Consider the following 26,209-nt stretch of genomic DNA (forward strand, 5'->3'; position numbering starts at 1 on the left):
ACTGCTCTTTCACACACACTGTTTGATCCTAATCTAAGTAGTTAGTTACTGTTCAGATGAGAGCTAGAACAAAGATATTTAGCTGTTAATCAAAGTATTTCCAGAAAAAGTGGAAGTTTGCTTAAATCTGTACCACCAGGCCAAAGCTTTACAAAACAGAACAAACAAAATAAAATCTCGGACAGTGGCCTCTTTGATAAGATCTGGCTGGTGCCCATCTCCAGCGGTATACGGGCAAGAGGTGAGGTACACCCTGGACAGGTTGCCAGACACACAGACACAAACAACCATGCACACACCCATTCACACCTAAGGGCAACTGAGAGAGCCAGTTAACCTAAACATCATGCTTTTGGACTGTGGGAAGAAGCTGGAGTACCCGGAGAGAACCCACACATGCACAGGGAGAACATGCAAACTCCATGCAGAAAGACCACAGGAAGTTGAACCCAGGACCTTCTTGCCTTCTTGCATGGTTGCTTGTCATTGTGCAGCCCATCATAATCAATATCTGAGGTTTTTCTACAAATATTTATCTGAATAGGTTAGAAAACTTCATCACTATTGGATATTAACAGATCTGCAATGGTAAATACATGTGCAAAAAATTTAAGGTAGGTCTGGATCAGTTGGTAACCCCCTGGTTGTAATGTCAGCAAATGATCCTTAGTTTATATATAGTTTATATCAAAGTAGCTCATTTTATTACAATCCCACTAAAATAAACTGATTGATAACCTTGCGTCAAACAGCGTTAGCTCTTGTTATTAAGCTCCACTGACATGTCTGCCTGTTAATGAGTTTTCATGTTCACTGTGTTTTTTGCCAACAAATGTCAACAGCTCAATTGAGATTTAGTGGTAGGCATGGCAAAACCTTACACAAACTCGGGCCAGCTTTAAAATCCGGTCTTCAAAACTGACTCAGTCTATTTCTCTCATTAACAGAAAATGGGGTGAGGTTAATAAAGTTAGAAAGAGAAGGAAAGGTAATGTGCAGCTATATTATTCCAATTAAAGCACCTAGATTAGCTTGGAACTGGACTCCTAGAAAGATAATTTTTAGACTGCAAGAAACATTCTTTGGTGAGTGATGGTGTTGGAAGCCAAGATTGTAGGCCCAAATCAAATCAAATTTGGTCTCTACACCTGATTGTTCATTTTAAATTACACATTGTGACGGTCCCTTCTCTTTAAACAAAGGGGGCCGTCTTTAATGTTGTCTCTTATGTTATTTTTCTTTATTTTATGCGGTGCACCTGTCAGCCCGCAGGATCCGCAAGGGCCCAGTGCCTCCTGTCTATAAAAAGAGCTGTGTTTCCATGTGTGAGGGGGGTTGGGCTCCTGCTTTGCCCTGCTTTTGCCACCTGTACCATGCTGCAGCCACACTAGCCGCTGTGGGCCGCAATCTCGCCTACCTTATTATTTGCAACTTCGACACTGCTTAACATTTCATAGAGTTCGTTCATTGCACACATACACATGCACCTACATTAGCTCAACAAATATACTAATTACACACACACTGATCATTAATTTTTGTTTTGGCTCAATAAAAGGCTTCATTGGTTGCATCCATGTCTCCCAGTGCTTTTGTTATGGCTAAAAGAGCCAAGCAGTAACACACATCAGGTAGTTTTATTTTGGTTTGCTTTATTCACTGTGTCACATCTGTGTTATGATATATGGACTTTATTATGTTGTTGTGTTATAATCCTTAGATGTCTTTTAGTTTCTGTGCATACTGCAGATGTGTTTTATAATTTATTTAGAAAAAAAACAAATCCGCAAGGCATTCTGTGGAGTTTCGTGGTCTAGTTTTAATCAGGTTCTGTTTGATATTACATCATCTGTTTTGGTTTGCCTCTCCTAAAATATGATGTTAGATGATCCATCCATCCATCCATCCATCCATCCATCCATCCATCCATCCATCCATCCATCCATCCATCCATCCATCCATCCATCCATCCATCCACCCATCCCAGGCCAGCCAAGAAACATGGTCCCTCCAGTGTGTCCTGGGTCTTCCTCTGGGCCTCTTCCTGGTGGGACGTGCCCAGAACACCTCACTAGGGAGGCATCCAGGAGGCATCCTAACTAGATGCCCGAGCTCAATGTGGAGAAGCAGCAGCTCTACTCTGAGTCCCTCCCAGATGACCGAGCTTCTCACCCTATCTCTAAGAGAGAGCCCAGACACCCTGTGGTGGAAACTCATTTCGGCCGGTTGTACCCATGATCTCGTTCTTTCGGTCATGACCCAAAGCTCTGTTTATGCTTGTTTATATAAATATTTGTATAATGAGGTATATTGAGAATTAAGGCTGTTTTCTCTTCTTGCCCCTAACCAAAAAACTTGTGTCACTTAGGTCTACATGTGAAAAAGAGAAGTTTATTTTGTGAAGCATCAAGCCATGTCATGTCCATAATATCTGTCTATCACTTATGATGCAGCCCACGTTTGTATTGTGCCTATGTATTGGGGTGAGAGGTGTATAACGTGGAGTACCATATGATGTGGTGAGGATTAATTTACTTATCATGAGCATTCTTTTCTAAGCCTGTGGTGGGGTTTTCTGCAGGCCCAAAACACACACCATAAAAAGTTTCAATATAAAAAAAAAGCTGTGCAATTGCTGCTAAACTGTATCCAAGCTGGCAGTTCATACAGTGCAGAGTAATTAGCTTCTTTCATTATACAGCCAAAACAAAAGGTTTACATTTGGATGCAAAGAAGTTCTCATTAAGTTCAGCTTTGGCGATTAAATGAATAAACAGTAAAAACAGCAGTTTTTTTAGCAGGAGCTAATAAACTTTGTTACAAAAACAGGCAATTTGACTCATCCAGGCACAGATGCAGCCTAGTCTCACCTTTTCAATCAGCTGTCCCACCAGCAGCATCTTCGTGGTGTGTGACACTCCACAGAATATCAACATTATCAATATTTTGTGACCAGCTCCTTTCTTTGCTGGAAAGTAGGTTTGTCTTTGTGTGGTTATTTTTGAAATCTCACTTTTTGGGTTAAAAAAAGTTTCATGAAATAAACAGATGGAGCCTCAGCGATAGTGGCGAGGACATGCAGAATATTTCATCTTTTTATCGCACATTAAATTTTGGTCTCTCTGCTTCAGATCCTCATTCTATTATTGCACTGCCAATAATCAAAAGCACGAAACGGTGGCTCGCATATCAGCACCATTCTGAGCTGTGTCATCAGCTGTCACTCCGTTCATGTGGACTGAATGAGATTTCAATCAGAATTCATTTATCATCATGAAACGTCTGCTGGCACAACTAATCTTTATTTTACTTCTGTCCTCCCTGTTGTGTGAGTGTTTGTGGGTAAATGCTACATTTTGGAAAAGGAGAACATCAGAATTAGTTTACATGAATATAAAACTGTTTGTGACGGCCTCTGAAATATTGATGTTTCTGCTCCTGGTTGAATTTAATAAAGTTTGAGAATGCAACTTTTGTGTATTCTCAGCCTTTCCAAACTTTAGTTTATTATGACTTCTTTCAGCCTTATTTGTGTCAACTTTTCCAAAGTGAAACACTTTTTGCACCCTGCTGTTAATAGAATTACCCTCTTTGGCAACTGGGCAGAACTCAGTCTTCTCCTACAACATTTCATAATCTTGGAAAATACAGAGAGCATCTCTCTGTGCAGAGGTAGCTGTTTTTTTTTATTTATTACTAGTTTAAATCTAATGTACATGGCCATGATTTAACCACCTAATATACTATTGAGATAAATAAAAAAAAAACACTTCCAATTGAAACCTTGCCAAGATAGCATCACATAAACCACAATTGACAAAGATACACAATAGAAGCACAAGATAAAGAAAAGACAAATTAGATATGTTCAATGTTGGTCAAGTTATGTCAAAATAGTATTTAGTTACTGATTACTTTTTCAATGAAAGTAATCCAGTTACTTTACTCATTACTTTCCTATTTTAGGTACTTTTCAAAAACATGATGCACAACCTGAATATGCTTTAAAGCTAAAGACCATTCAGCCTAATTCTATTCTTTCTGCAAATTCATTATATAAAATTAAATTAAATCAAATGTCTCTTTTTCAAAACTTGTTTTATCGGTTTCAATCTTTTAACCTAACTTTATGCACATTGCATCCAACAATGTTTCATGCATATTCCAGCATATGGAATACAATTCTTTTGTGTTTATATTCCTTGAATCCATAGATGTAAATAAAAGACAGCAATGAAATAATTAAAATGAAAGTCTGTACTGAATGTCTTCTGAATTAACATTTAAATTTTTTAACAGTTGGTTAAAAAAATAAACTGCAAAGATGAGTAATAGGCAATTTACCAAAACAGAAATTGCTGTTGCATGCCACATTTAAGTCGTTATTCCAGTCTCATCTATGGCTACCTTGACAAAGCCCTATGGTTTTTTTCTTTCTTGTGGAGTGAAACAGTAGTTTTATTGCATCAGCAGAAGCTGATGCAACAATCCACCGGAACTGAACAGCCGTTCTACTGGTGCACTGGATGGAGTTGGAGTGTTATATGTCGTGTACATCTTTCTGAGGTTTGGGAACTGATTCAGAATCACAAGCTCATACCCTGACCTTAAATAGTGTGTCACATCTTTTTCTGCTGAGAAGCTTTCTGTGGGCTGGTTCTCAAAATCAGAAAGGTTCATTAGAGCTTGACTGGCTGGTGGTTGGGACACGTTAGCGTAGTCAGTTACAGGAGGAGTTTTACAACACTGTTTTCAGAAGCTCCTTCACATGCTCTCTCCTACATTCATCTCTTAGTCGTTGAAGTTTGAATTTGGTACAAGTGGCCGCTGCAAGAAGTCCTTTTTGGCTGTCTTGTACAGAATCAAAACAGGTCTTGATGGCCTGTAAAACTGATATATTTATTTTTCTATATAATCGGCTATTTTAATTATTTTGTGGGATGTACTGAAATTGAACAGGGGGCAAATAATTTATCTTTTATGATATTCTATTATTTTAATAATTGTACACACTGCTTAAAACAAATTGCCCAACATAAATAGTATAATACATTCAATAAATCCACCCAAATCAATTATTAAATAATTATCTGACCTTTACAATGGCGTTTGGAATGCTGGCTGTCATTCTGGAGAGGGCAAGTGTCTTTGACATCAGGCTTGTGAGTGTTGGTAGTAAAGCTCCATTGGTGCACTCATCCCCTGATAAGATGTCCAGTGCTACAGTCAGGCACTTCATCACAGTACAGTACTCTTTTAAGAATTGGTTCTCCCTTTCATTAAGACACTTGATTCCCTGTTTTACACACAGGGGATTCAGGTAATTCAGGATTGCGGAAATGGCCTCGTATGGGGAATTCCACCTTATGGTTGTGGGTACTATTAGCTTCCTGCGGCTGACTTCCTCCACCTGTTCAGAGGCTATTGTTGATCGACGTGTTTAAGTTCAAAGAGGAGTGTGTTTTGCAATGCTACTCCTATGTACAGTCTTGTTGTCTGCAAGGGAATTTAGATTTTTGTCAATATTGTTTGTTGAGATCAGGATAATTGTGTGTTATCCACCTCTATAATGTTGAGGGAAGCGAAACTGTCCATCACCAGATGCGGTTTTAAGAGCTTCATTGACATCTGTAAATGTTGGTTCCTCGTCATCACCTACTTCTTCATTTTCAGATTTAGACTCCAAATTACAGGGCTGACACACTACGAACGCTTTCGCAAAATTGCATGCATTTTCTGTGATAGTGGCAAAAACTTTCCCATGAAGTCCATATGATAAATGGATTTCTTAATGCTCCAATTACATCATTACCTCAAGTGCACCTGCCCTATATACTTCTCATGCTTGCTTGGGCAGCCTTGTTGCGCTGTAAACTAGAATTAATCCAGTGAGCTGTTGCACCCATAAAACTTTTATTATTTACCATCCAGTTGTCAACAGTGGTGGAAGCAAAGTCTATCTCTCCGAGTGTAGCCTTCAGATTCCATTATGTCATATTCTCTCTCAAGGTATCCTGCAAACGACTTTCTTTGTTGCAGATTGACAACGCCTTTGGTCAGCATTTGTCTACAATGCTTCGAAATGAGTCTACAGTGAAAAACGGCAGCATGTCCTCAACAATATAGCCAGTGACAAGCTTCTTCAGTTCAGCCGCACTAAGTTCTGTCGCTCTTAAATCTCTTTTCACCTGTTTAGCAGGAGAGGGGCCGGTTTGCCCGGTGGAAATGGATGAGGTAGCCGCAGTGGTCATATCAGTGGAGGGATCCGGGTGTTCTTCAATGAGATTTAAAGTGGAATTTTTCCCTGTAGATGAAAGTTTTCATCCCACATGTGTACAGATGTGTACAGCACATCTATTTGGCACTTCATTTTATCTCTTGTTGATCTAAACACGTGTCTGTTACCACTTTTTACCGCTTGTGCTTGCAGGAAAGTAATAGTAATCTAATTACGGTTTTTTGCAGCTGCAATCCCTTAGTAATCAGATTACTGTAATATTTTACTTCTAACAGGTTACTGCCCATCAGTGGATATGATACAAATTTACAAGTGGATTACTCAAAAAGGAGAATAATAACACAGCAAAACAGATTTGAATATACGACATAACTGAACAAACTGATACATTTTTAACTTAACTTCTATTTGAATTTAATTACAATTGTATTGAAATACATTATGTGTGTTTTCTGTAAACTGATTCTAAATGGAGTAAATACTGGTTGTTAAAACATAGCGCTTGTCATAAATTTAAGTTTAGAATGAGAATTGGATAAATTATGCATGATTTGGAAACAGTCTGACCACTATTAAAAGGTTTCAGATATGTTTTACTGTTTCTTACTGTCCACACACTCTATGAGCTGTTTCATCTCAGCCAATATAGAAGTATTCTGTGTTTGGGCATTTATCAAAGATAGGGTCTATTTGTCTGGCCAAATATGTTATAGATATGCAAAGCGTGAACTCATAACACCTGAAATATCATATCCCACAAAATACTGCATCCTAGAAGCCCTTCGCAATTGTGCACACATTGATATTGCAATAACAATTTGATATATTGTGCAGCTCTATTTGAAATGAATGACTGAATCTAAATGTTGTTGTACACACTAATAATCATTTCTTTGCCCCAATTCAAGGTGCCAGTGGAGAACAGGGAGATGAAGACCTTATCTCTCCTTTTCCTTCTCCTCCTCTTTGCCTCGGGAGCATGTGACGATGTCAAGTACATCAGCAAGAGAAATTCAGGTAGGATTAAAAGCTTTAGTCCATCTGTTCTGTTTTTCCTAATATTTAGATTTATCTCACTTTTTGAAATTTCTCAGATTACCTGTGATTTCTGGAGCTTCTGTAAACTCATTTTCCATTAGTTAAACTGCGTCAAACACTCCACAGCTGTCACTCAATGTTTGCTCCCTGTCATCTTTTTCCATTCTACTTCAACTCATTCTTACTCTACCTTTCTTTGTCAAATAAATACAACAAATTAATTTTCCTCTGTAATGTTCTCCTCTCTTGTGCTTTCTGGTGCTCTCCAATAACTCAACTCAATGCTGTGGTTCTGTGCTACTTGTTTCCTGTAGCTAGGTTTGCCCTCGTTGCGATCATCACTTTTCCATTCTCAGATAACTCTCCTCTCCAAACTGTATCTGTGAGCTCAGACTTCTGTGTATCCGCTCAGCCTTTTCTGCTGAGGGCGTGTGTGTAACAATCAGCCTGCTGTCATTCTTGCTGCTGTTTTGCTCATTTGTGTTTCTGTAAGTTAGCTGATGACAGATCTGCTGATGATCTTTTATTCATAATCGATTTGTTTCATCTCCCTGATTGGCTTGACGTGGAGAGTTTGATTGTGCTATTGATGTACTGCAAGGCGTTGTGTTGTTCTTGATGGGGATATGGAGTGTTGCAAATGCATTTATGGCTTTCCATGCTTCCATTGTTTTTTGGAATATTTGGAATATATTTTTGTTAGTTAGTGGTTTAATAACATCAAACAGTGCCAACAGCATCTGCCATTTAAATTCATGCTCCCCTGCCAACTCCTGGAGATGATACAAACACTGAAAATTACTTAGCAGGTTTTAGCCAAAGTTGTTCATTAAATTATAGCAATCTGGGCAGATTACATTTTGCTGTAATCTAATCATATCTCACAGTTTTGCTTGATAATAAGTTAAGAGGATTTAACAGGAAATATGCCGACATCCGTAGTTTGTATTTCCACAAACTTGGCTTCTAAACCTTTCAGTATAGTTAAAGAAATGTCTTGATCATTTTCAGGCTAGAGTTGGTGCTGTTCTTAACAGTCAAAGAAAAATACACACAGTGTTCATAATGAGGGTTCACTATAAGATTAATTTAAACAGAAACCAGGACTTTGAACTGACCTTTTGGCTAAAAAGTGAATGCATTTTGGTTTGAGGCTGTCATTAACACTTTCAAATATATATATTAAAACCTAGGGTTTATAAATATGTTGAGAGTAATGGGAGGAGTCATGGTGCTCCTTACATGTGTATGGAAAGTCTGAAGTCAAAACAAGCTTCCCATATAAACTGCGAGGTGAGGAAAATAGTTTATCTGGATAAAACTGTAAACTAACCTGTAGTGCCTGGTTTTTTTTCACGTTTTTGACTAAAAACACAATATGAAGGAATATGATATTTGTCGAATCTGTTCCCATTTCCAAGGGATCAGATACTGCTGTTTTGATGACACTGCTCTCTTCATAATTCACAGAGTGTCCAAACCACCATCAATAGCAAATTCAGCCTATCGCAGAGGTTAAAGTACAGAGAGATGGCGGAGGACTGGGCCCTGAAGACCATGAAACATGAAATCCATGCTCCAATTTAAGAAAACAATTATTCTACTTCCTTGATTTGAATTTATGATTGATAGTACTCCATTTGTGTCCACGCCATGGACTGTCTATGGTTTTTGCAACCAGAAATATTTTTTTAACCACTGAATTTTTTTGCAAGCGACATTAAAGTGTAGGAACCTTCTATTACCTGGGTAGCAACAGATGGGTGAGGGGCTGTGCTGTGTTGCTCAATGCTCCATAAAGCTGATACAGGAAACTCAGCACACTACATGACTTTCTCTGGCATCTCATTAAGAGGACTTTCAATTGTACAATGACATTTATTCTTGTTGTGAAATTGTATTATACCTTGGTAGTGGTAACTGGTTCATGTTTACTTCTTATTACTGTTTGTTAGATTTAGACAGTGAACCTATTGGTTACACGTAGGGAGCAAAAGTAATTGATCCACTTGACGAGATTTGCGATTTTATTATATAGCACTAAAATATGTGAATCATAGGTTTCACTTAGGTTTGAAAGTGTGCACTGCAGTTGATACTCGAGGCTAACTTTTGGCGTAGCTTTGCTTCATTTCCCCTTTATTTATTGTCAGATTAGCATCGTTTGAGACCCACAATGTCATTTCCAAGAGGGACCTGTTCTCTCAAACAAAGACCCTAAACACAACTGATAAAATAACATCAATGCACAGGTAAGTACCAAAAGAGACAGATTAAATCTGCTTTTTGGTTTCTTCATTTTAAACATGCCCTTTTTATAAGGTTGAATGGTGCCTTTGTAGGTGTATGTGTGCGTGAGTGTAAAGATAAATAACCAGACTAAACTTCAAGTCAAATCTTTTGTTAAAGCATGCAAAATTCCTTTTGTTCCTGGTCCCTAATATAGGGCTGCATGGGATATAATTAAAACGTGAGGATAGAGATTTTTTTTTACCTTGGGAGGAGGATGTTGTTCATTTTGATATACGTATTCTTGCTATCATTGTTGAGCTACTTTGATAGGGTGCTTAAATGATCTACATAATAATTCACAACATTTGAGGTATTAATTGATCATACCGGACCTGCCTCATGAAAACTTAGAATAGGCTGCCACATGGGTTGGTTCTTTGAATAACTACCTTAGTAGCCAACAATGGCTGCAAGATATTAATTGACAGCTTTTGTAAAAATGTAGATTCCATATTAAAGCAAACCTGCACGGTGCTTTGGCTTACAATTTATAGGAATAATCTCATGTATTGTAACAAATGAATGCATTAATTCTATAAAAGTATGGCAAAGGATCCAGGTTGCAAAGACATAAAGAATTGATTAATTTCTTCTACACTTCCTTTGCTATAGTGTAGGATTTTTTTTCTCACATTTCTTTCCTTTCTGCATGTCTGTGTCTCTGGCTCACTCTCTCATCATTGTGCTCCCTGTGTGGGTGAACTGGTGGGAGTTTTTGTTTGGTATTTGCTATGCACCAGCGTGCGTACGTTTGCAGGCATGCCTCTATGTGTGAAGTGTCCGATTCTTGCCACCTGATTTGTGAGGATGTGAGGTGTGGGTGCTGTGCATATGTATATACCCCGGTTTTAAGAGTATAATATTTGTGTGAACTCCCCGAGTGTGCTACAGTGTCTGCTTTTTGGATGTGTGCTCTGTGTGTGTGTGTGTGTGTGGGGGGGGGGGGGGGGGGGGGGGGGGTGTTTGTGTGTGTGTGTGTGTGCGGGTGTGTGGGAGAGGTGTGCACTCGGCAATTATATGATCAGAGCAGAGCCAAGCGGACATTTATGTGGGCGAGCCAAAGATAGGCTGTTAGATCTGTTCTGTCTTACTCTACTTATCTTTGTATGTGTGTGTGTGTGTTTGTACACGGCACTAGAATCCATATGGAGAGGAACTACCATTTGCTCATGTCGGTCTCCCTGCTGTGCTGCATTGCTTTGATGCAGCACCTGCTGCAGTAAAAGCTGGCAAATTGTGATAAGCTGGCAGAGAGCAGGGTGGTGCTGCATGGCCAGACACTCTGAAGTCATATTTGGACAGATTTAGGCAGTCTGTACCTTATATATTTGTACTATAGAAGGAAAATCTGTGAATGCATCATTGTATGACCTTTATCTGACCCTAGCTATACAAACTTCAGTTATAGACACCACAATATTTAACATCAAAGTGAACTGTGTCTCTAGTTGCTTTCAGCATGTGACTTTGTCTGGTGAAGTAATAGTATGTTATTATTATAAGCATAGAATATGAAGGCTTGTGCATTAAGCCTGTACCTATGTTTAAGATTTGTATTTTAGAGTAAGAACGGAAGTAGTTCTTGAGTTGCTCTGTTGTGTTGACTATATCAAAGAATCCCGCACCTTTCTTAAGTTGTTTATCTAAGAAGGTACAAACAGGTTGCAAGTCCATTAAGAACACCAGATATGGGCAGCCATTAGCCAGGACCTTCTTGCTGAATGAACCAATGACAACACCTGTGACATCATCCATCTGATTAAACCTGAACTGGATCATTTTCTAATTAACAAAAAAAAAAACTAAAACCTCAGCTTGAAGCTTATGAAACCTTTATTCAACTTTTGAACACAGAAAAAGACACATTATGCAGTTAGAAACAGGACAGGCACAAAAACCGTAACACATGGTCTAGTTAAACTACAGTAATGACAGATTCTGCAAACACAGTTTTTGATTTGAGAAAAGTTTATTCTATTTGTAAAAAAAGAAAAGAATTAGGGTTTCCAGTTTTACTAAAAATATTGGTAAAACTTTATCTTGTTCCCATGAATCCAGTATCATCTTACAGTTTACAAACTATGTTTTCATGCCTGCCAAATAGAATAAAGGGTTTATAAATCTCAAACTGATTTTATAAAATCTCTTTGTAGTGTAAATTTATCCACTTAGGGTTTGACCACTTTGATTTAAAGAAGAACTGTAGCCCAAATAAAAAAAACTGTGAAATAGCCCTTTCGTTTAATGCAGATAAGAAGCTAAAAGCAGAAGCTAACATCATTAGCTGCTAATGGTTAGCCAGCTGTGGTATTGTTACAGTGCTTACAAACCATTCATAGCTTACCTAAAACGCTGCCACACAAAAGCCCTAAAAGTGGTGAGAATTTATCAATGTTTATGCTTTCAGCCAGTTCAGTCTTTGTTACAACTGAACACCAACGCATAAAATACCTCCTGTCTGGCTTCAAAATATAACAGCAAGTAGTTAGTTTCACTGGGGTCTCAATCCCAGACTGCTTGTACTCTCTGTGATGGCGCTATCAGTATAGTTTTAATAAACTAAAGAGATGCACTTAAGCCATTGCTTTGTGACACCTCAGAAAGTTTGTTATTTGATGACCACAATATACAAACATTTTTCCAGCTGGGAACAAAGATGCTGGCAAGCATTCACTGAATTTACAGGCAGTTTTTTTTAATCTGTCCTTTGGCCGGTGTTTTCATAATTATTCGTTTTTAGTGATGTAAAATGCCGTTTATGTGTGGATGAAAGGCCAAACTAAAAGGTATCCGCCTACGTGTGGACAAGGCCTAACTTTGATTCATAACAATACCTACCAAAAAGAACATAGATCAAAATATGGATTTTTCTTTCAAATCTATATTGAGTACATATACTGTATACTGAAGAGAAAATGTCCCTGCTTGTTCTCTGTACTCCACTACATCAGACATTTCCTTTGTACCTTTCTAGAAATGAATACCAACATATCACTAAAGGCAGCCCAAGTACCACCAGTGGTACTTGTAACACAGTTTGAGAACCTTGGAGTTAGCCAATTAGGGTTGTTTAACTGTTCCCCTGTGTTGTAAACTGGGATCTCTTATAAGGACACTATTTCCTAATGACAGTGACGAGCATTGGAGGAAGGTAAGGACAGGGGTGCTGTGTTCATTTGTTTTTGTCCCAGTAATGAGTCCAGCTCTTTGAACCCAATGGAAACAACAGAGGAGTTCTGACTAATACCTGAGGACATGCTTTGCAGTGGTTAAAGGGAGAGCAAGATGTTTTTTTTTTTTTTGCATGTTCAGTTGTGGAAAGGTTATTTTAGTCTATTTTAGTCTATTTTGGAACCCAACTGGAATTTCCCTAACATAAGAACATAAGATTTTCCATGATACCCTGTTGTTGAAACTTCCCTTTAATATAGCTCACAAAGTAATATAATGCTTTCTACTATTTAAAATAATAAAGACAGAAAATACACAATTCGACAGTCTCTGCATAATAAAATAGTAAATATAGAAAATAAATTACGCACTATATTATAACATATAAATAACGGAACACATTATAAAATTAATAGATGATTGATAACAAACAAAAATAAAATCACAGTATTTGCTATGGCTAATAGTAAATAAGACCAAGCTATTTTAATCACACAAGTGTGCTGACAATTTAGTGCAGCTATTGAAAGATTCTGAATATTTCTTTAAATTTAGTGCATACATTTCTGTGTTGATTACATTCTCTGATCATCTGGAGCCAAAGTCAAAATTGAATGTTAAAACAGCCCAGAGTAAAACTGCAAATCATTTGGTTTAAGTTGTACTGAAGTTAGATGTAAAGGAAAAGCAATTATGATAAGGTTGCATGTTTGAAAATGCCTTGATCAAGCAGGGGTAGAGAAACATTAACTTTACTTCTTGGTCCTGCCTTATGAAAATGGCTGTTTTTCAAAATATCTTTGAAAATGCACCTTTGAAATAATACTAGATTTGCCTGCACATTTATATAGGACGTTATTCAGCTGATGGCATTCAAGTGAATTCACACACAGACAGAGCTTTTCTTTTTGATTAGCCCGTCTTACTGAAGGTGCTAATGAGTTCAATTGTTGCTCCACATGCAATGCTGGAGATAATGCCTTGAAGTAATACTGGCACAATTAAGCTTATCCACACATGCACACCCAACACAGAGTTCAGATGTATTTCTCTAGATGCATGTTTTTGCACTCTTTCTTGAACATATGTCCCTTGTCAGTCCCTTGATCTGGCAGTAACAGCTACTGTCAGATCTTGTAAGGCTTCCCATATACAAAACCAATAGATGAGCCCAAAGTGAGGACAAAAAGACAATACAATCTCATGATCCATTCAGATTTTACATGACAGAAATGAAGACACAAACAACTATAAGTAAGACTAAACTACTGAGCAGTTTATTACAAATTTTTAGATATACGTTTGTTTGAGATGTTTTGATATTGGTGTAAACTCTTTTCCTGCATTTTCTCTCATTTTTACCATCCATAAGCATTTTTATTAAGCCAAAACGTAAGGTCAAAAACTTTATTAAGATACCGTATTTAGTATGAGCCAGTCAGGGTTTAATTGGCACAGCAAAAATATTGTATATCATTCGGTTCTCAATTTAAAGTGCATGGGTGAATCCGCCAAATGCGTTATTTAAATACAGTATAAAAAGGGATGCAAAAATCTTCATGCCCTAAGACTTTTACCCAACTTTAATAACATCAAAAAACTTCAGTGTATTTCATTGGAACCTTATGTGACAAACCAACCAAAAAACACAAAGCAAATGTTAGTGAAGTGGAAGGATAATGATTACATAGAGTTGAAAATATTTTTTAAAGAACAATTTAAAAGTGTGATGTGCAATTGTATTTAGCCCCCAAGAGTCGACATTTTAAGGAACGACATTTTGTTGAAGTTACAACTTTAAGGGCCTCATCTGCGTGCATAAAAACATGAGTAAACTGCAATGCATGCACAGAGCTGATTTACAAACTAGGTGCAAATTGAACTGCGTGATTAAAAAGAGTGTAATAATAGGTGCAAACTTTGTAGTGTGTTTGCCTTCATGAATATGCAAAACAAATGTTTAACACAAGTATATGGGAGGACGATATGCAAATGTAATTACTTGCCACCTGCAACACAATGTATCAAACCTTAAACAGATTGCGGATGCAGTTTCTGCGTCTATATTTAGCACGTTTGAAAGGCAGGGAGCAAACTGGCACGCAGAAAGGTCTGTTGTCATTGTGGTGAGAAGGAGGCATATATATACGCTGTATATATATATATATATATATATATATATATAATTTTAATGCTACAGCTCCAAAATGGCATGGCTGGATCTCCATTGTCTGTTACTATATATGTATATATATATATATATATATATATATATATATATATATATATATATATATAAATATATATATATATCTATATCTATATATATATATATATATATATGGCTGGATGAACTGACACACACACTGTGAAAGTCATCTCTTCCAGAGTCTGATGCTTCCAGGTCTATGGTTGATATTTAATCTTTTAACTACAGATGTTGGTATTTTTATCTTTTCAGATGTTTTTCATTAAGTGCATTATACTATTATTCTTCTTTTTCTTTATCTTCTTCTTCTTCTAATTATTATTGTGATTGTTACCTCCAACTCCATGGCTTCAAACTTCATCTATACCAAACTGTCCATGATGACAGCCACTCAAAATTCTCATTTAAATAGGGTGGTCCAAACCGCTTTTGCACCTGTTAGTGTGCATCTGATTGCACATGCAATCTTTGTAGATCACCACAAAACGCCCACTTATTGCACGTGGAATTTCTTTTTTGCACAAGCAGTTTTACGCTCCGTATTTGGATATTATTAATCTTCCTAGGTCAGATCCTAAGCGTTTTGGAGTATCTGTCTACCAGCTTTGCACGTTTAATGACAGAATGTCCACTCTTCTTTTTTAGAATTAGTTCAAGCTCACTGAGGATGATTGAAGAACATCTGTGAACATCAATCAAGTCTTGCCACAGATGCTCATTTGGAATTATGTCTAGACTTTGACTGGCCCATTCTAACATAAATATGCATTGATCTAAACTATTTATTGCGCCTCCTGCTGTATATTCAGGGCTGTAGTCCTGCTGGAAGGTGAACATCACCCCGGTCTCAAGTCTTTTGCTGCCTCTAACAGGTGTTCTTCCCTGCTGAAGAAAAGCGTCACCACAGCATGAGGCTGCCGGTACCATGTTTCACAGTAGGGATGGTTGCTTACAGTTAAGTGCCGTTTATCCACCACACATAGGACCTGTTCCCGGTGCATGAGTCCGGCAGGGCTGCCCTTTGTCACCGGTCCTGTTCATAACTTTTATGGACAGGATTTCTAGACGCAGCCAAGGGCCGGAGGGGGTCTGGTTTGGGGACCAGTGGATTTCGTCTCTTCTTTTTGCAGATGATGTGGTCCTGCTGGCCCCCTCTAGCCAAGACCTACAGCATGCGCTGGGGCGGTTCGCAGCCGAGTGTGAAGCGGCTGGGATGAAGATCAGCTCCTCCAAGTCAGAGGCCATGGTTCTCGACTGGAAAAAGGTGGCTTGTCCTCTTCAGGTTGGAGGGGAGTTCCTGCCTTAAGTGAAGGAGTTTAAGTATCTTGGGGTCTTGTTCACGAGTAAGGAAAGAATGGAGCGGGAGATCAACAGACGGATCGGTGCGGCTGCTGCAGTAATGGGGGCACTGTGCCAGTCCGTTGTGGTGAAGAGAGAGCTGAGCCGAAAAGCGAAGCTCTCGATTTACCGGTTGGTCTACTTTCCTACCCTCACCTATGGCCATGAACGTTGGGTAATGACCAAAAGAACGAAGCCCTGGATACAAGCGGCTGAAATGAGCTTCCTCCATAGGGTGGCCGGGCACTCCCTTAGAGATAGGGTGAGGAGCTCGGCCATCCGGGAGGGGATCGGAGTAGAGCCGCTGCTCCTCCACATCAAGAGAAGCCAGTTGAGGTGGCTCGGCCATCTATACCGGATGCCTCCTGGACACCCAGAGGACGGCCCAGGACACGCTGGACGGACTATGTCTCTCGGCTGGCCTGGGAACGCCTTGGGCTCCCCCCGGAGGAGCTGGAGGAGGTGTCTGGGGAGAGGGACATCTGGGTGTCTCTGCTGAGTCTGCTGCCCCTGCGATCCGGTCCTGGATAAGCGGAAGACGATGAGTAAGAGTACGAGTACATAGGACAAAAAGTTCATTTGAAAAGGTATGAATACTCATGGCAGTACAGACAAAATGTTTTTGAGCAACCCAGTTTTAGGTACCAACAGCTAAACAGAGCAGCAGCTGCTTTTAGCATTCAACTGCATTTTAAGTTGAGCAGATTTAGGTTCTGATACAGATGTCTCACAGTAATATGCCCTGTATTTGGTGTCTATGTATTGCTGCAGTAAATATGAGACAGTAAATCAGGGAGTTTTCTTAAAAAAGATTGTAAGGGAAAAAATATTCATTGAAACATAAATTAAGCTGCTTCAATATCACAACAAAGAGATTTAATATGTTTTCTAAAAAAAAAAACACACGTGGCATCTGGACTTAAATTCAGTTATCAGAAAAAAACACCAGTTTGATACAAACAATAGTAAAAACCCTGAAGTCTACATTCTGTGTTTGTAAAGCTGCCTGATTTAATCCTCAATGTAGGTCTTTTGCTACCGCATTCTGCATTGGTTTACATGCAACGGGATTAAATGAAAATAATTTTGTTACTGGAGAAACAAAATATGTAATATGGACTAGAGCATAAAAGCTATTAATCATTTAGAGCCTCTTACTGTTTTACAACAGCTGGAGAAAATCACTTGTGCTTTGTGTGGCGTGCTGGGTGGGGATGTAGCTTTTTATGACTTAACAATATGATTGGTTAGTTTAAGTTTGCTGTTGGAACACTTTAAAATGTGTAACTGCTCACCAATTATCTCAGATCACCACTGTAGCACTGTCAAAAGTAATGATTAATTAGCTATTTTGCAAACACAGCCCAGATTAAGTTTTTAAAAGTATATATTTTAGTGTGTTTGCAGACTCTTGCAGCTTCACACATTTGAGATTAAATGAAAGGAAATTACATCACAACCCAACTGCCAGCTCGCTCCCTCAGACTAATGAGTAGCAAAATGAACAGGAGCTGCTCATTTCCTCTGAGATCTGCCTCTGAGAGCCACTCATGGTCAGCTTTATCTGGATATAATGTGATGACCCTTCGTGGAGTCTGTAAGTTTTTATTTTACCATTCCTACAATTCCTAAAAGCTTTAATAAGACAAAAAGTTTCTAGCTTTATTTCCATCACTTGCATTGCACAATCATAAAATTAATATTGAACTAAACCTCTGAACGGGAGTTTGTGTTGCAAAAACTGTAGCTAAAAGGGGACATATCAAGCTTTTAGATCCTTCCTTTTCACAGTTAAATCATTCAGTTGTGGTGTATTTAAAGTGGAACTGCATTGCTTTGGTTTGAATGCCTTGTTATTGTAGCTCCACAGGCCCCTCTTTTACCCCTGTTCTGAGGTGTGTCTGAGAGCGACTTGTTTTGATGCACTCTCTTTAAATGCCATTGAGGTTTTCACACCTCGCCCCCTCCAAGTCTTAGAGCCTTCCACCCCGTTTGGCCATTTTTGTAGTTTGATCGCAGAGATACAATATTCTAGCTGCACAGAAACTTTTTATTCCCAAACTGATTAAATTATGTCAACAACAGAAGACATCCAGCCTTACATGTTCAAGCTGAGTCTGTCCCAGAGCGACAGGAGAACGAAGACGACGAACCTGCAGAACTGCACTTTCAGATGAATACATCGCATTGGTGTTTTTTTGTACTGTATCTAGACCCTCTCCATACATACCAAGTAACTATAATATGAGTGTAGTTTTACTATAGTGCCCATGCGTTTAAAGCAACTATTTAACGCCCATTTTTGCTATGCAAAATTAAAAATGTCCAATGAAGTTTGATGGAAAATATATATTTTTTTGTTGGACTCTTGATGGTTGAAATGCACACAGCACTAACATAAGCAGAAGGTACAATGCAACTGCTATCAACTGCTACTGTATATTCTAACTAGGTTATTTGTATTTTCAAAGATAATATAGTAAACTTGCCACATATAAAGCCATACAATGCTGCAGGTAGGAGGAAATACTTACAGACTTCCTGTACACTTTTAATAAATTAGCACACTTGTTAGCACTGTTGTCTTGCAGCAACAAGTTCTTGAGTACAGATGCTAGCCAGGGTCTTTCTGTGTGGAGGTTTCATTTTCTTTTTGATTATGCCTGGGTTCTTTACTTATTTTCCTATATTTTATACCTGTTTTCTAAATTTCCATGCATTCGCACTGCACTGGTTGCAGAAAACAGGACAGAGACTGTGATATCAGTAAAGTATCATTAATAATTGACTGAACTTTATCCTAACAGAGTAGAGAAGGGTAAACATGTTAAAAGAAGATATATCATAAATAACATGCTGAATGACATTACTGCCCTTTCTGTGACTGTGTGTTTATGTCTGTGATAACATAAAGCATAAAACCATTTTCTGTTTTTACCACAAGCACTCATTCCTAACATTTCTCTCCAGTATGACTAATTAACACAAGTGTCTTTGTCACAGAAAGAAATCCACTTGACTTTTTTCCTCACTGCACTCACCGTGTCTGCAGTTGAGTGGCTGAATGTGAGTGTGTTTGTACAGTGCACAAAGCACTGAACACTCTCATGCACAACTGTTTGTGAGTATGGGTGCATGAGGACAAGTCATTGTTGTGAAAGCTTAAGCAAAGCCCTTACTTTAAGCAACCCACAATCGGATTCCATATCATTACCTTAAAAAATGGTTTTAAGACTCCAGTAATCACTTCAGGGCTGTATGGATGTTAGGACTCTACAGTAATATGGGTCCCCATTAGGCATGGGCCAGTGTAAGATTGTTCTATAAAGTAAAAATAATTACCTGGTAATACAGTCTTTACGCAAAAATCTAAAGCTAAAATAGACATGATCTAATTGCTTTTATATAAAACTCAAAATTGAATGAAATATTTTCAAACAGCCAAATATACAGTTTTTTTATTTTTATTTTTTTTCTAGTGTAAAAATGTAGCCTCCTTTCAGCCAGCTGAAGTATATGGTTGAAATGGAGCAAACTGTGAAGAAGCTCAAGGGGTATGAATACTCCCCTTTCTGAGTGTTTTTTCTATACAGATTTTATATAAACAGCTGGATGATGAACAGGCTTCTGTAAAATGCATGGCAAACTATTTAGTTAAAACAAGCAGGGACATCCTGGATGGAAAACACTGACGTACTCTGAACTCTGTCATTTAAGTCAACATCTAACTCAAAATCATGACGCATAGTAACTATACCCAATAATCCACTACACTTATGGTTAAATTGGACGAAATATTAACGAATTAAGACTTGCAATGAAATAATGTCTTGCCATTAATAAATTAACCAGTGCCAACCTCATACAACCTTAACTGAATGCCCCTCACCTCCCATCTCAGACCTTACATGGCTTCATTGTGCACTAAGGTCATATTAAAGATTCGTTAATTTTCCAGGTCTAAAGTCAAATATTAATGAACTCTGACACTCCTTTCCTAGTTTTTGAGTTGCTCAGTATTAATAAGAGTCAGTGACAGAGTGATAAACAAGATATGAATGAGTTTTTTGCACTGTGAGAATAAGTATTTTATAGGTCTGTAGTGAGTCTGGGCAGCAGACCAAACTGGAAAAAAACTGTGAAACAAACTATAAACCAAAAGAGATTAATCTAAACCAGATTAAGCTTTAAAAAATTTAGCCCCCGCACTGCCAAGCTTACACATCCTTCCTGCGGGTCTATGAATATGATCCTCATCGAAACTTAAATGTATCATCAAAGATTATAAAGTCAACAACAGACAACCCAACAGCAGCCACCTAAACACATTGCATATGCATGGCATGCAACATACAGCAGCATATATACACAGGCAAGTAAATACACAGAAGCACATTTGCAGTAGCTGCAGTAGTAGATAAACAGAATAAATTGCAAGTGGACAAATAAGCCAGGGAAGCAAATTAATGTTGGAACACGTACTCTATGAACAAAAAACAAACAGTGTGCTGAGCACGGAAAGAAAAACACACAGAATCAGCAGCTGAAGACAGTCACTAACCTAAATGTACCAACAAAGAGCTCTCCTGCACCCACATATACCTGTATTAAAAGCTACTACATTCACATAAACATGGAGATCAAGCAAAAGAAGACTTATTTCTAAGACTAGCAATCCATCCCCAAAAACTATTGACCCTCTGTGGTCTGTGAGGTTATGTGAACAGTCTGTGTGAGTTTGTTGCTCTTTTTCATCTTTCAAAGCAATTATTCCTTGTAACACAACAGTGTAATCTATATTGATCACACAGGCAACATTCTCATTTTATTAAGACTTTTAGTTTTGGATTTCAGAACTGCGCAATGATTCATTCATAGTGATCTTTTTAGGATGCATATCCCATACCAGCTAAATTACCCAAACACTATTAGGTATAACATCATGGCCACCTGCATAATAATGAGTCCAAACAGCCCTGGGTCTTTGAGCTATGGACTTCATTAGACTCCTGAAGGTGTAATGAGGTATCTGGGATCAAGATGTTAGAAGGCAGACTGTTTAAGTCCTATAAGTTGTGAGGTGGAGTCTCCACGGATCATACTTGTTTGTCCAGCCAATCCCATTGACACAACTGGCTTAAGATCTAGGGACCAAGTGAACTCAAACTCATAGTGTTTCTTTAACCATTCCTGAATCATGTAAGCTTTGTGGCAGGACGTATTGTCCTGCTGAAAGAGGCCATAGCCATCAAGAAATACGGTTTCTATGACATGGTGTACATGGCCTAAAACAATACTTAGGTATGTAGGTGGAATCCAAGGATATCCAGCTGAATATCAACCATTGTTGGGCATGCTGCAGTAAACAAGGGTAAGCACGGGCACCCGTATGGGCCTTTTGTCAGCCTCAGAGTAAAATGAAAGAGCTGGAGAAGGCTGCGGGCAGCAAGATGAAGAACTCTGTATAAGTACACGAGAGGGAGGGAAGCCATGGAGGTCATGTAAGCCCAGGGTACAATTTAATAGGTGAAGCTATTAGTTATTATTATATGTATGCTGTGACTAGTGACACTGGCCCCTACCCAATCAGTGACTGGCCGTCTTCTGACGTTGCGTTTTCAGCACGACCCGGCTAGCTTGGAACGGTATCCAACAGGGCACTAAAAATAGTAACAGTTCCACAAAACCGTTACTAACAGATAACCTAAAAAGTGAGTAGAGTCGTACCAAACCACGCTGAGTAGGGAAAAGCACTATTACTGGTTTGAGGCCCAAAATATGACAGACTGTGATGCACTAACACCTTTCTCTCAGAACCAAAATGACCTTCTTCAAATAATCTGTTGGACTGGACCTTGCTGGACATCATCCATGGCAGTTACTACTGCCACGGATGATGTCCGGTGATCTGCTTTTTCTTGATGCACTTGTGCAAGATTCTTGCAATATATTAATGGTGAGAATTGATGAATATTAAATAGCACTGTGATCCCAATGATTTCCATTGGGTTTTCAACTTAAGTCCAGTGACCTGCTGGTCTCTCAGACTGTCTGTCGTCAGTGTATCTACCCATTAGGCCACCAAGCTGCCCTGAAAAATTTGTCACACAAAACTAACATTGAGAAGGACACATGATGTTTGATAGTATGACTCTACAAGATGTTGGACAGTAGCTTCATATCATTGATGCTCACATGACCTTATCATGTTTTCAGATTTGGTAGCTATGCTTTTCTTACTCTTATGATCCTGCTCTGCTGTATGCCAGAGCCGTTCCATTAAAATGTACCCTCTGCCTTCTTACTGGAAACCTGCACCTGTTGAGTTTGTGTAGCTTCAGACTTGTGTTTCCATTTGACAGCAGTATAATCTAATGCAGCCCCGTTTCATGCTAAACCCATAGTCTATAATTACAATTGAGTACCGTCATTTAGATCTATCAAGGTGAAGCGGGCTAATAACAAATGCACACCACTCTGTCAATTTTTATTCTAAAACATTTTGATAACCATTAATCCTTTTTCTTCACAGCTAAGTTTTACCTTCTGTTTGCCCATTATAAAACCCCAAAACAATACATGTGTCACGATGTGGTTTTGGGTCGGACCAAAGTGCAGACAAGAGCTCGGCAGGATCATTTTTGAAATTCAAAGATTTATTTACAAGGTCAAAAAACGTAGCAAAATCACTGCAGGTTTCCCGAGGCAAGGCGTGGCAAAAAAACAAAGCATAATCATGGACGAGAATGAGGTTGTGACGAACACAAGGAACCAGCAACGAACAAAGACACAAAACCAACTTATATACTGTGAGATAACAAAGGCAGATAATCAATGGAACAGGGAACAGGTGTGACAAGGAGGCAGGGAGGCAGAAGGAACAGGTGAAACAAATACAAAAGCTGAGGATGGGCAAAGTAACTAATAAACAATAAACAGAAACACAGACCAAGCAAACCTATAGACAAAGATAAATAATCAAATGGGGAATAAGAAAACTAGAATAATCATGAGTAAAGTAAACAGAGAAACTAGAGGGAACATAGGAACAACAATAACAACCTAAGAACAAAGAACCCATAAAGAAAACCTGAATACAAAAGTAAACAAACCTAACCACACTGACTGAATTAACTGGAAAGGAAACAGAAAATAAACTAGTAAACAAGAAGGTTGCAAAGGAACAAATAAAACACAATTAACCACAAAGATACTAAAGAGAAATAAAACTAGAGAATCCAGGGAAGACCAAGAACTACAATAATTACAATAATAATAAACCATACCAAGTAATAAGAAAACAACCATAAAATAACTTAAGTAGTAAACACTAGGAGGTGGAAGAGGGAGAAAAGAAAAACATGATACAAAAACCAAAATTGAAAAATCTAAGCAAAAGGTAAACAAACACAAAGCCACAAACAGAGTCCAAAAATATCACTCCGTGACAACATGAAAGTTTGTGGATGTAATAGGGCCCAATGTGAAAAAGTTAAGGAGGAATGAATACGCTTTCAAGGCACAGTATGCCAATTCTAATATGGGTCACATTTTCATAACTAGTCATTAACAAGGTGGAGGGAGACAAAAAAGAAGTTCAGAGCATGAAAAACAAAACAGGGAAATGAAAAGGAAACAGAAGACATGAAGAGAAAGGATAAGGTGGAGACAGAGAAGAGAGGAGGACGAGAAGGGAGAAAAATCTAACACATAGTCCTTGCTGTCAGCTAGCGTGTAATTAAGTTCTGCACTCTTGTCACCATTGCTCTGTAGAACTGGTAATTTAGCTGGGCCTGAGCCAGGAGAGCAGGTCAGAGGAAGAGTGAACGAGGACAGGACGAGGGGGGAGAGGGGAGACAGACAGAAACACTGAATGGGGGAAGGTGGGAGAAGAAGAAGAAGAGACTCATGAGAAGAAGACAAGTCAAAAGGAATTAATCAAGGTTGGAGGCGGCAAAACGTCAAGAAAGATTATGTGGGACAAAAAAGTAAGGGAGTAGTAGGATTTAAACTGGATCAAGCAGTGTTACAAGCCAGTCATCCATCCATCCATCCATCCATCCATCCTTCCATCCATCCATCCATCCATCCATCCATCCATGCTTAACACTGGTAATGGTTGCAGGAGGTGGTAATCATAAGGCAGTAATCCATAAAGTCATTCAGCCAAGCTAATTACCATATTGAGTTAAGGACATAAATGTGAGCATTTAGTTCTTATCCTAAGCACACAAGTTGTTGTCTCTGAGCAATCTATGATTAGCTCACCACTGCACTAAAGCTGAGCAACAGCAGCAGGAAAGGTGTCTTTAAGATACAATGTCTCTTGTTATGCTAAGTTTTGGGAAAGTTTAAGTATAAATGGATCTACAATATCCTGTAAAAAAAAAAAAATACATTCAAGAAGCAATGTTAAATGCCAAAGGGATAAGAATGAGAGCAAAAAAATATAGAATAGAGACAAAACCAACTAAATTCAACACAGTGTATAAAGACAACTTCAAGAGAGTTTGTAAAAGACCCTAAACATGATCGTTTCAAGCTGATCTTGAGAAGCAAGTAGTTCTAACCTGCTCTTTGTGCACTCCAGAAACATTTCAGAGTGATGGTAGATCTTGTATCACAATTGCTGGTACAATGTGATAGTTGACTGATTTGCCTGGCATGGTGACATGAAATCACTGTTCTCAGCTGAAGGATATCTAACCATTAGCCACTCAACGTCATGGCTGAGACTAATGCTGTTGTCAAGTTTTGCGAAGTGAGGGGGATATTCTAATTGGGTAGGCTGGCTTTTGTTCAGCACTGCTGAGAAATTTCTAGTAAACACATTAAAGTCTACATAAAACAACAAACAATTGCTTACAAAAATATTCATACTGCTTAACCCTTTTCACATTTAGTCACTGTTAGGTATTAATAAGTCAACTCAGAGGCAAGAACGATACAGAGTCAGTTTTACTTGCAGCAAGGGCAGCTCACTTTGCAGTACAGACTACAAAGTGTTGGCACCCCTCTCTCTTTATTTATACAGGCTGGTTCACACACAGTTCAACAAACATTCAGGGTGTGTGTATGTGTTCCTGTCTTGGCATCACAGTGAGAACCATTTTCCCGATTTCACCATCAAATTGCGGACCGTTTGTACCAAAGTGAGGACATTTTGCTGGTCCTCACGACCTATTTTGCTAACGGTTAGGTTTAGGACTAAGGTGTGAATTGAGTTTAGGTTAAGGTTAGGGTTAGGCATGCACTGGTAATAGTTAGGTTTAGGGTTATTGTCAGGGTTAGGGCATAGAAAGGGTTGAAAATGACTGAAAATCAATGGAAGTCAATGGGAGTCAACAGATGGTCCTCACTACATATAGCAAAACAAGAGTGTGTGTGTGTGTGGGGGGGGGGTCAGAAAGGTTAGGGTTCATGTGTCTTGATTTTAAACAGAGAGAGAGGACTAGTACGAGCAGCCCCTAGATGTTGCTGATAAAAGCATAACTCACTCGTCTCCCCCATATCCCTTTCTGTGGCATGTAGGAGGGAAAAACACTTAGAGCAGACATGAGTGATAAACAATACAAAAGTTTTCAAACCCTAACAGTCCCTCCTTTTTTATCACGAAGAAAGTCATGATTAGATACATATAAAAGAAAACCCTCTGTGTGAGCGAAAAACCCACGGATGGTAAGCAGATTATATTGTGGGAAAAATACTCAGAGTACAATAATAATATATTAAAGAAAACAAAATGTAATAAAAGTAAAATAATTAAAACAAGCCTTGTTCATGTCATCATTGTACTTTTTCTCATTCCACTTAAAGAGCAACCTCTTTCGATTTTCTGCTATAAAGTCATTTTATGAAGTACAATTACGGGTACACTCAGGCGTCAAAGATATTTTCATTTACAACATGTCATCATAGGAGTA

At 38.5% G+C, this 26,209-nt stretch overlaps 1 protein-coding gene across 2 annotated transcripts in view; it reads left to right on the top strand.

Annotated features, from left to right (window-relative positions):
• il1rapl2 (interleukin 1 receptor accessory protein-like 2) overlaps positions 1-26,209 on the top strand; it is a 636,383-nt gene that overhangs the window by 126,772 nt on the left and 483,402 nt on the right. For both annotated transcript variants that reach the window (XM_047353893.1, XM_047353892.1), the window contains one exon: positions 7,147-7,255. In XM_047353893.1, coding sequence (XP_047209849.1) covers positions 7,168-7,255 — 88 coding nt within the window. In that variant the 5' untranslated portion in view covers positions 7,147-7,167. The remainder of the gene's footprint in view (positions 1-7,146; positions 7,256-26,209) is intronic.

The sequence above is a fragment of the Girardinichthys multiradiatus genome, chromosome 23 (assembly GCF_021462225.1).
Source record: "Girardinichthys multiradiatus isolate DD_20200921_A chromosome 23, DD_fGirMul_XY1, whole genome shotgun sequence".
In the NCBI taxonomy this organism is placed as follows: Eukaryota; Metazoa; Chordata; class Actinopteri; order Cyprinodontiformes; family Goodeidae; genus Girardinichthys; species Girardinichthys multiradiatus.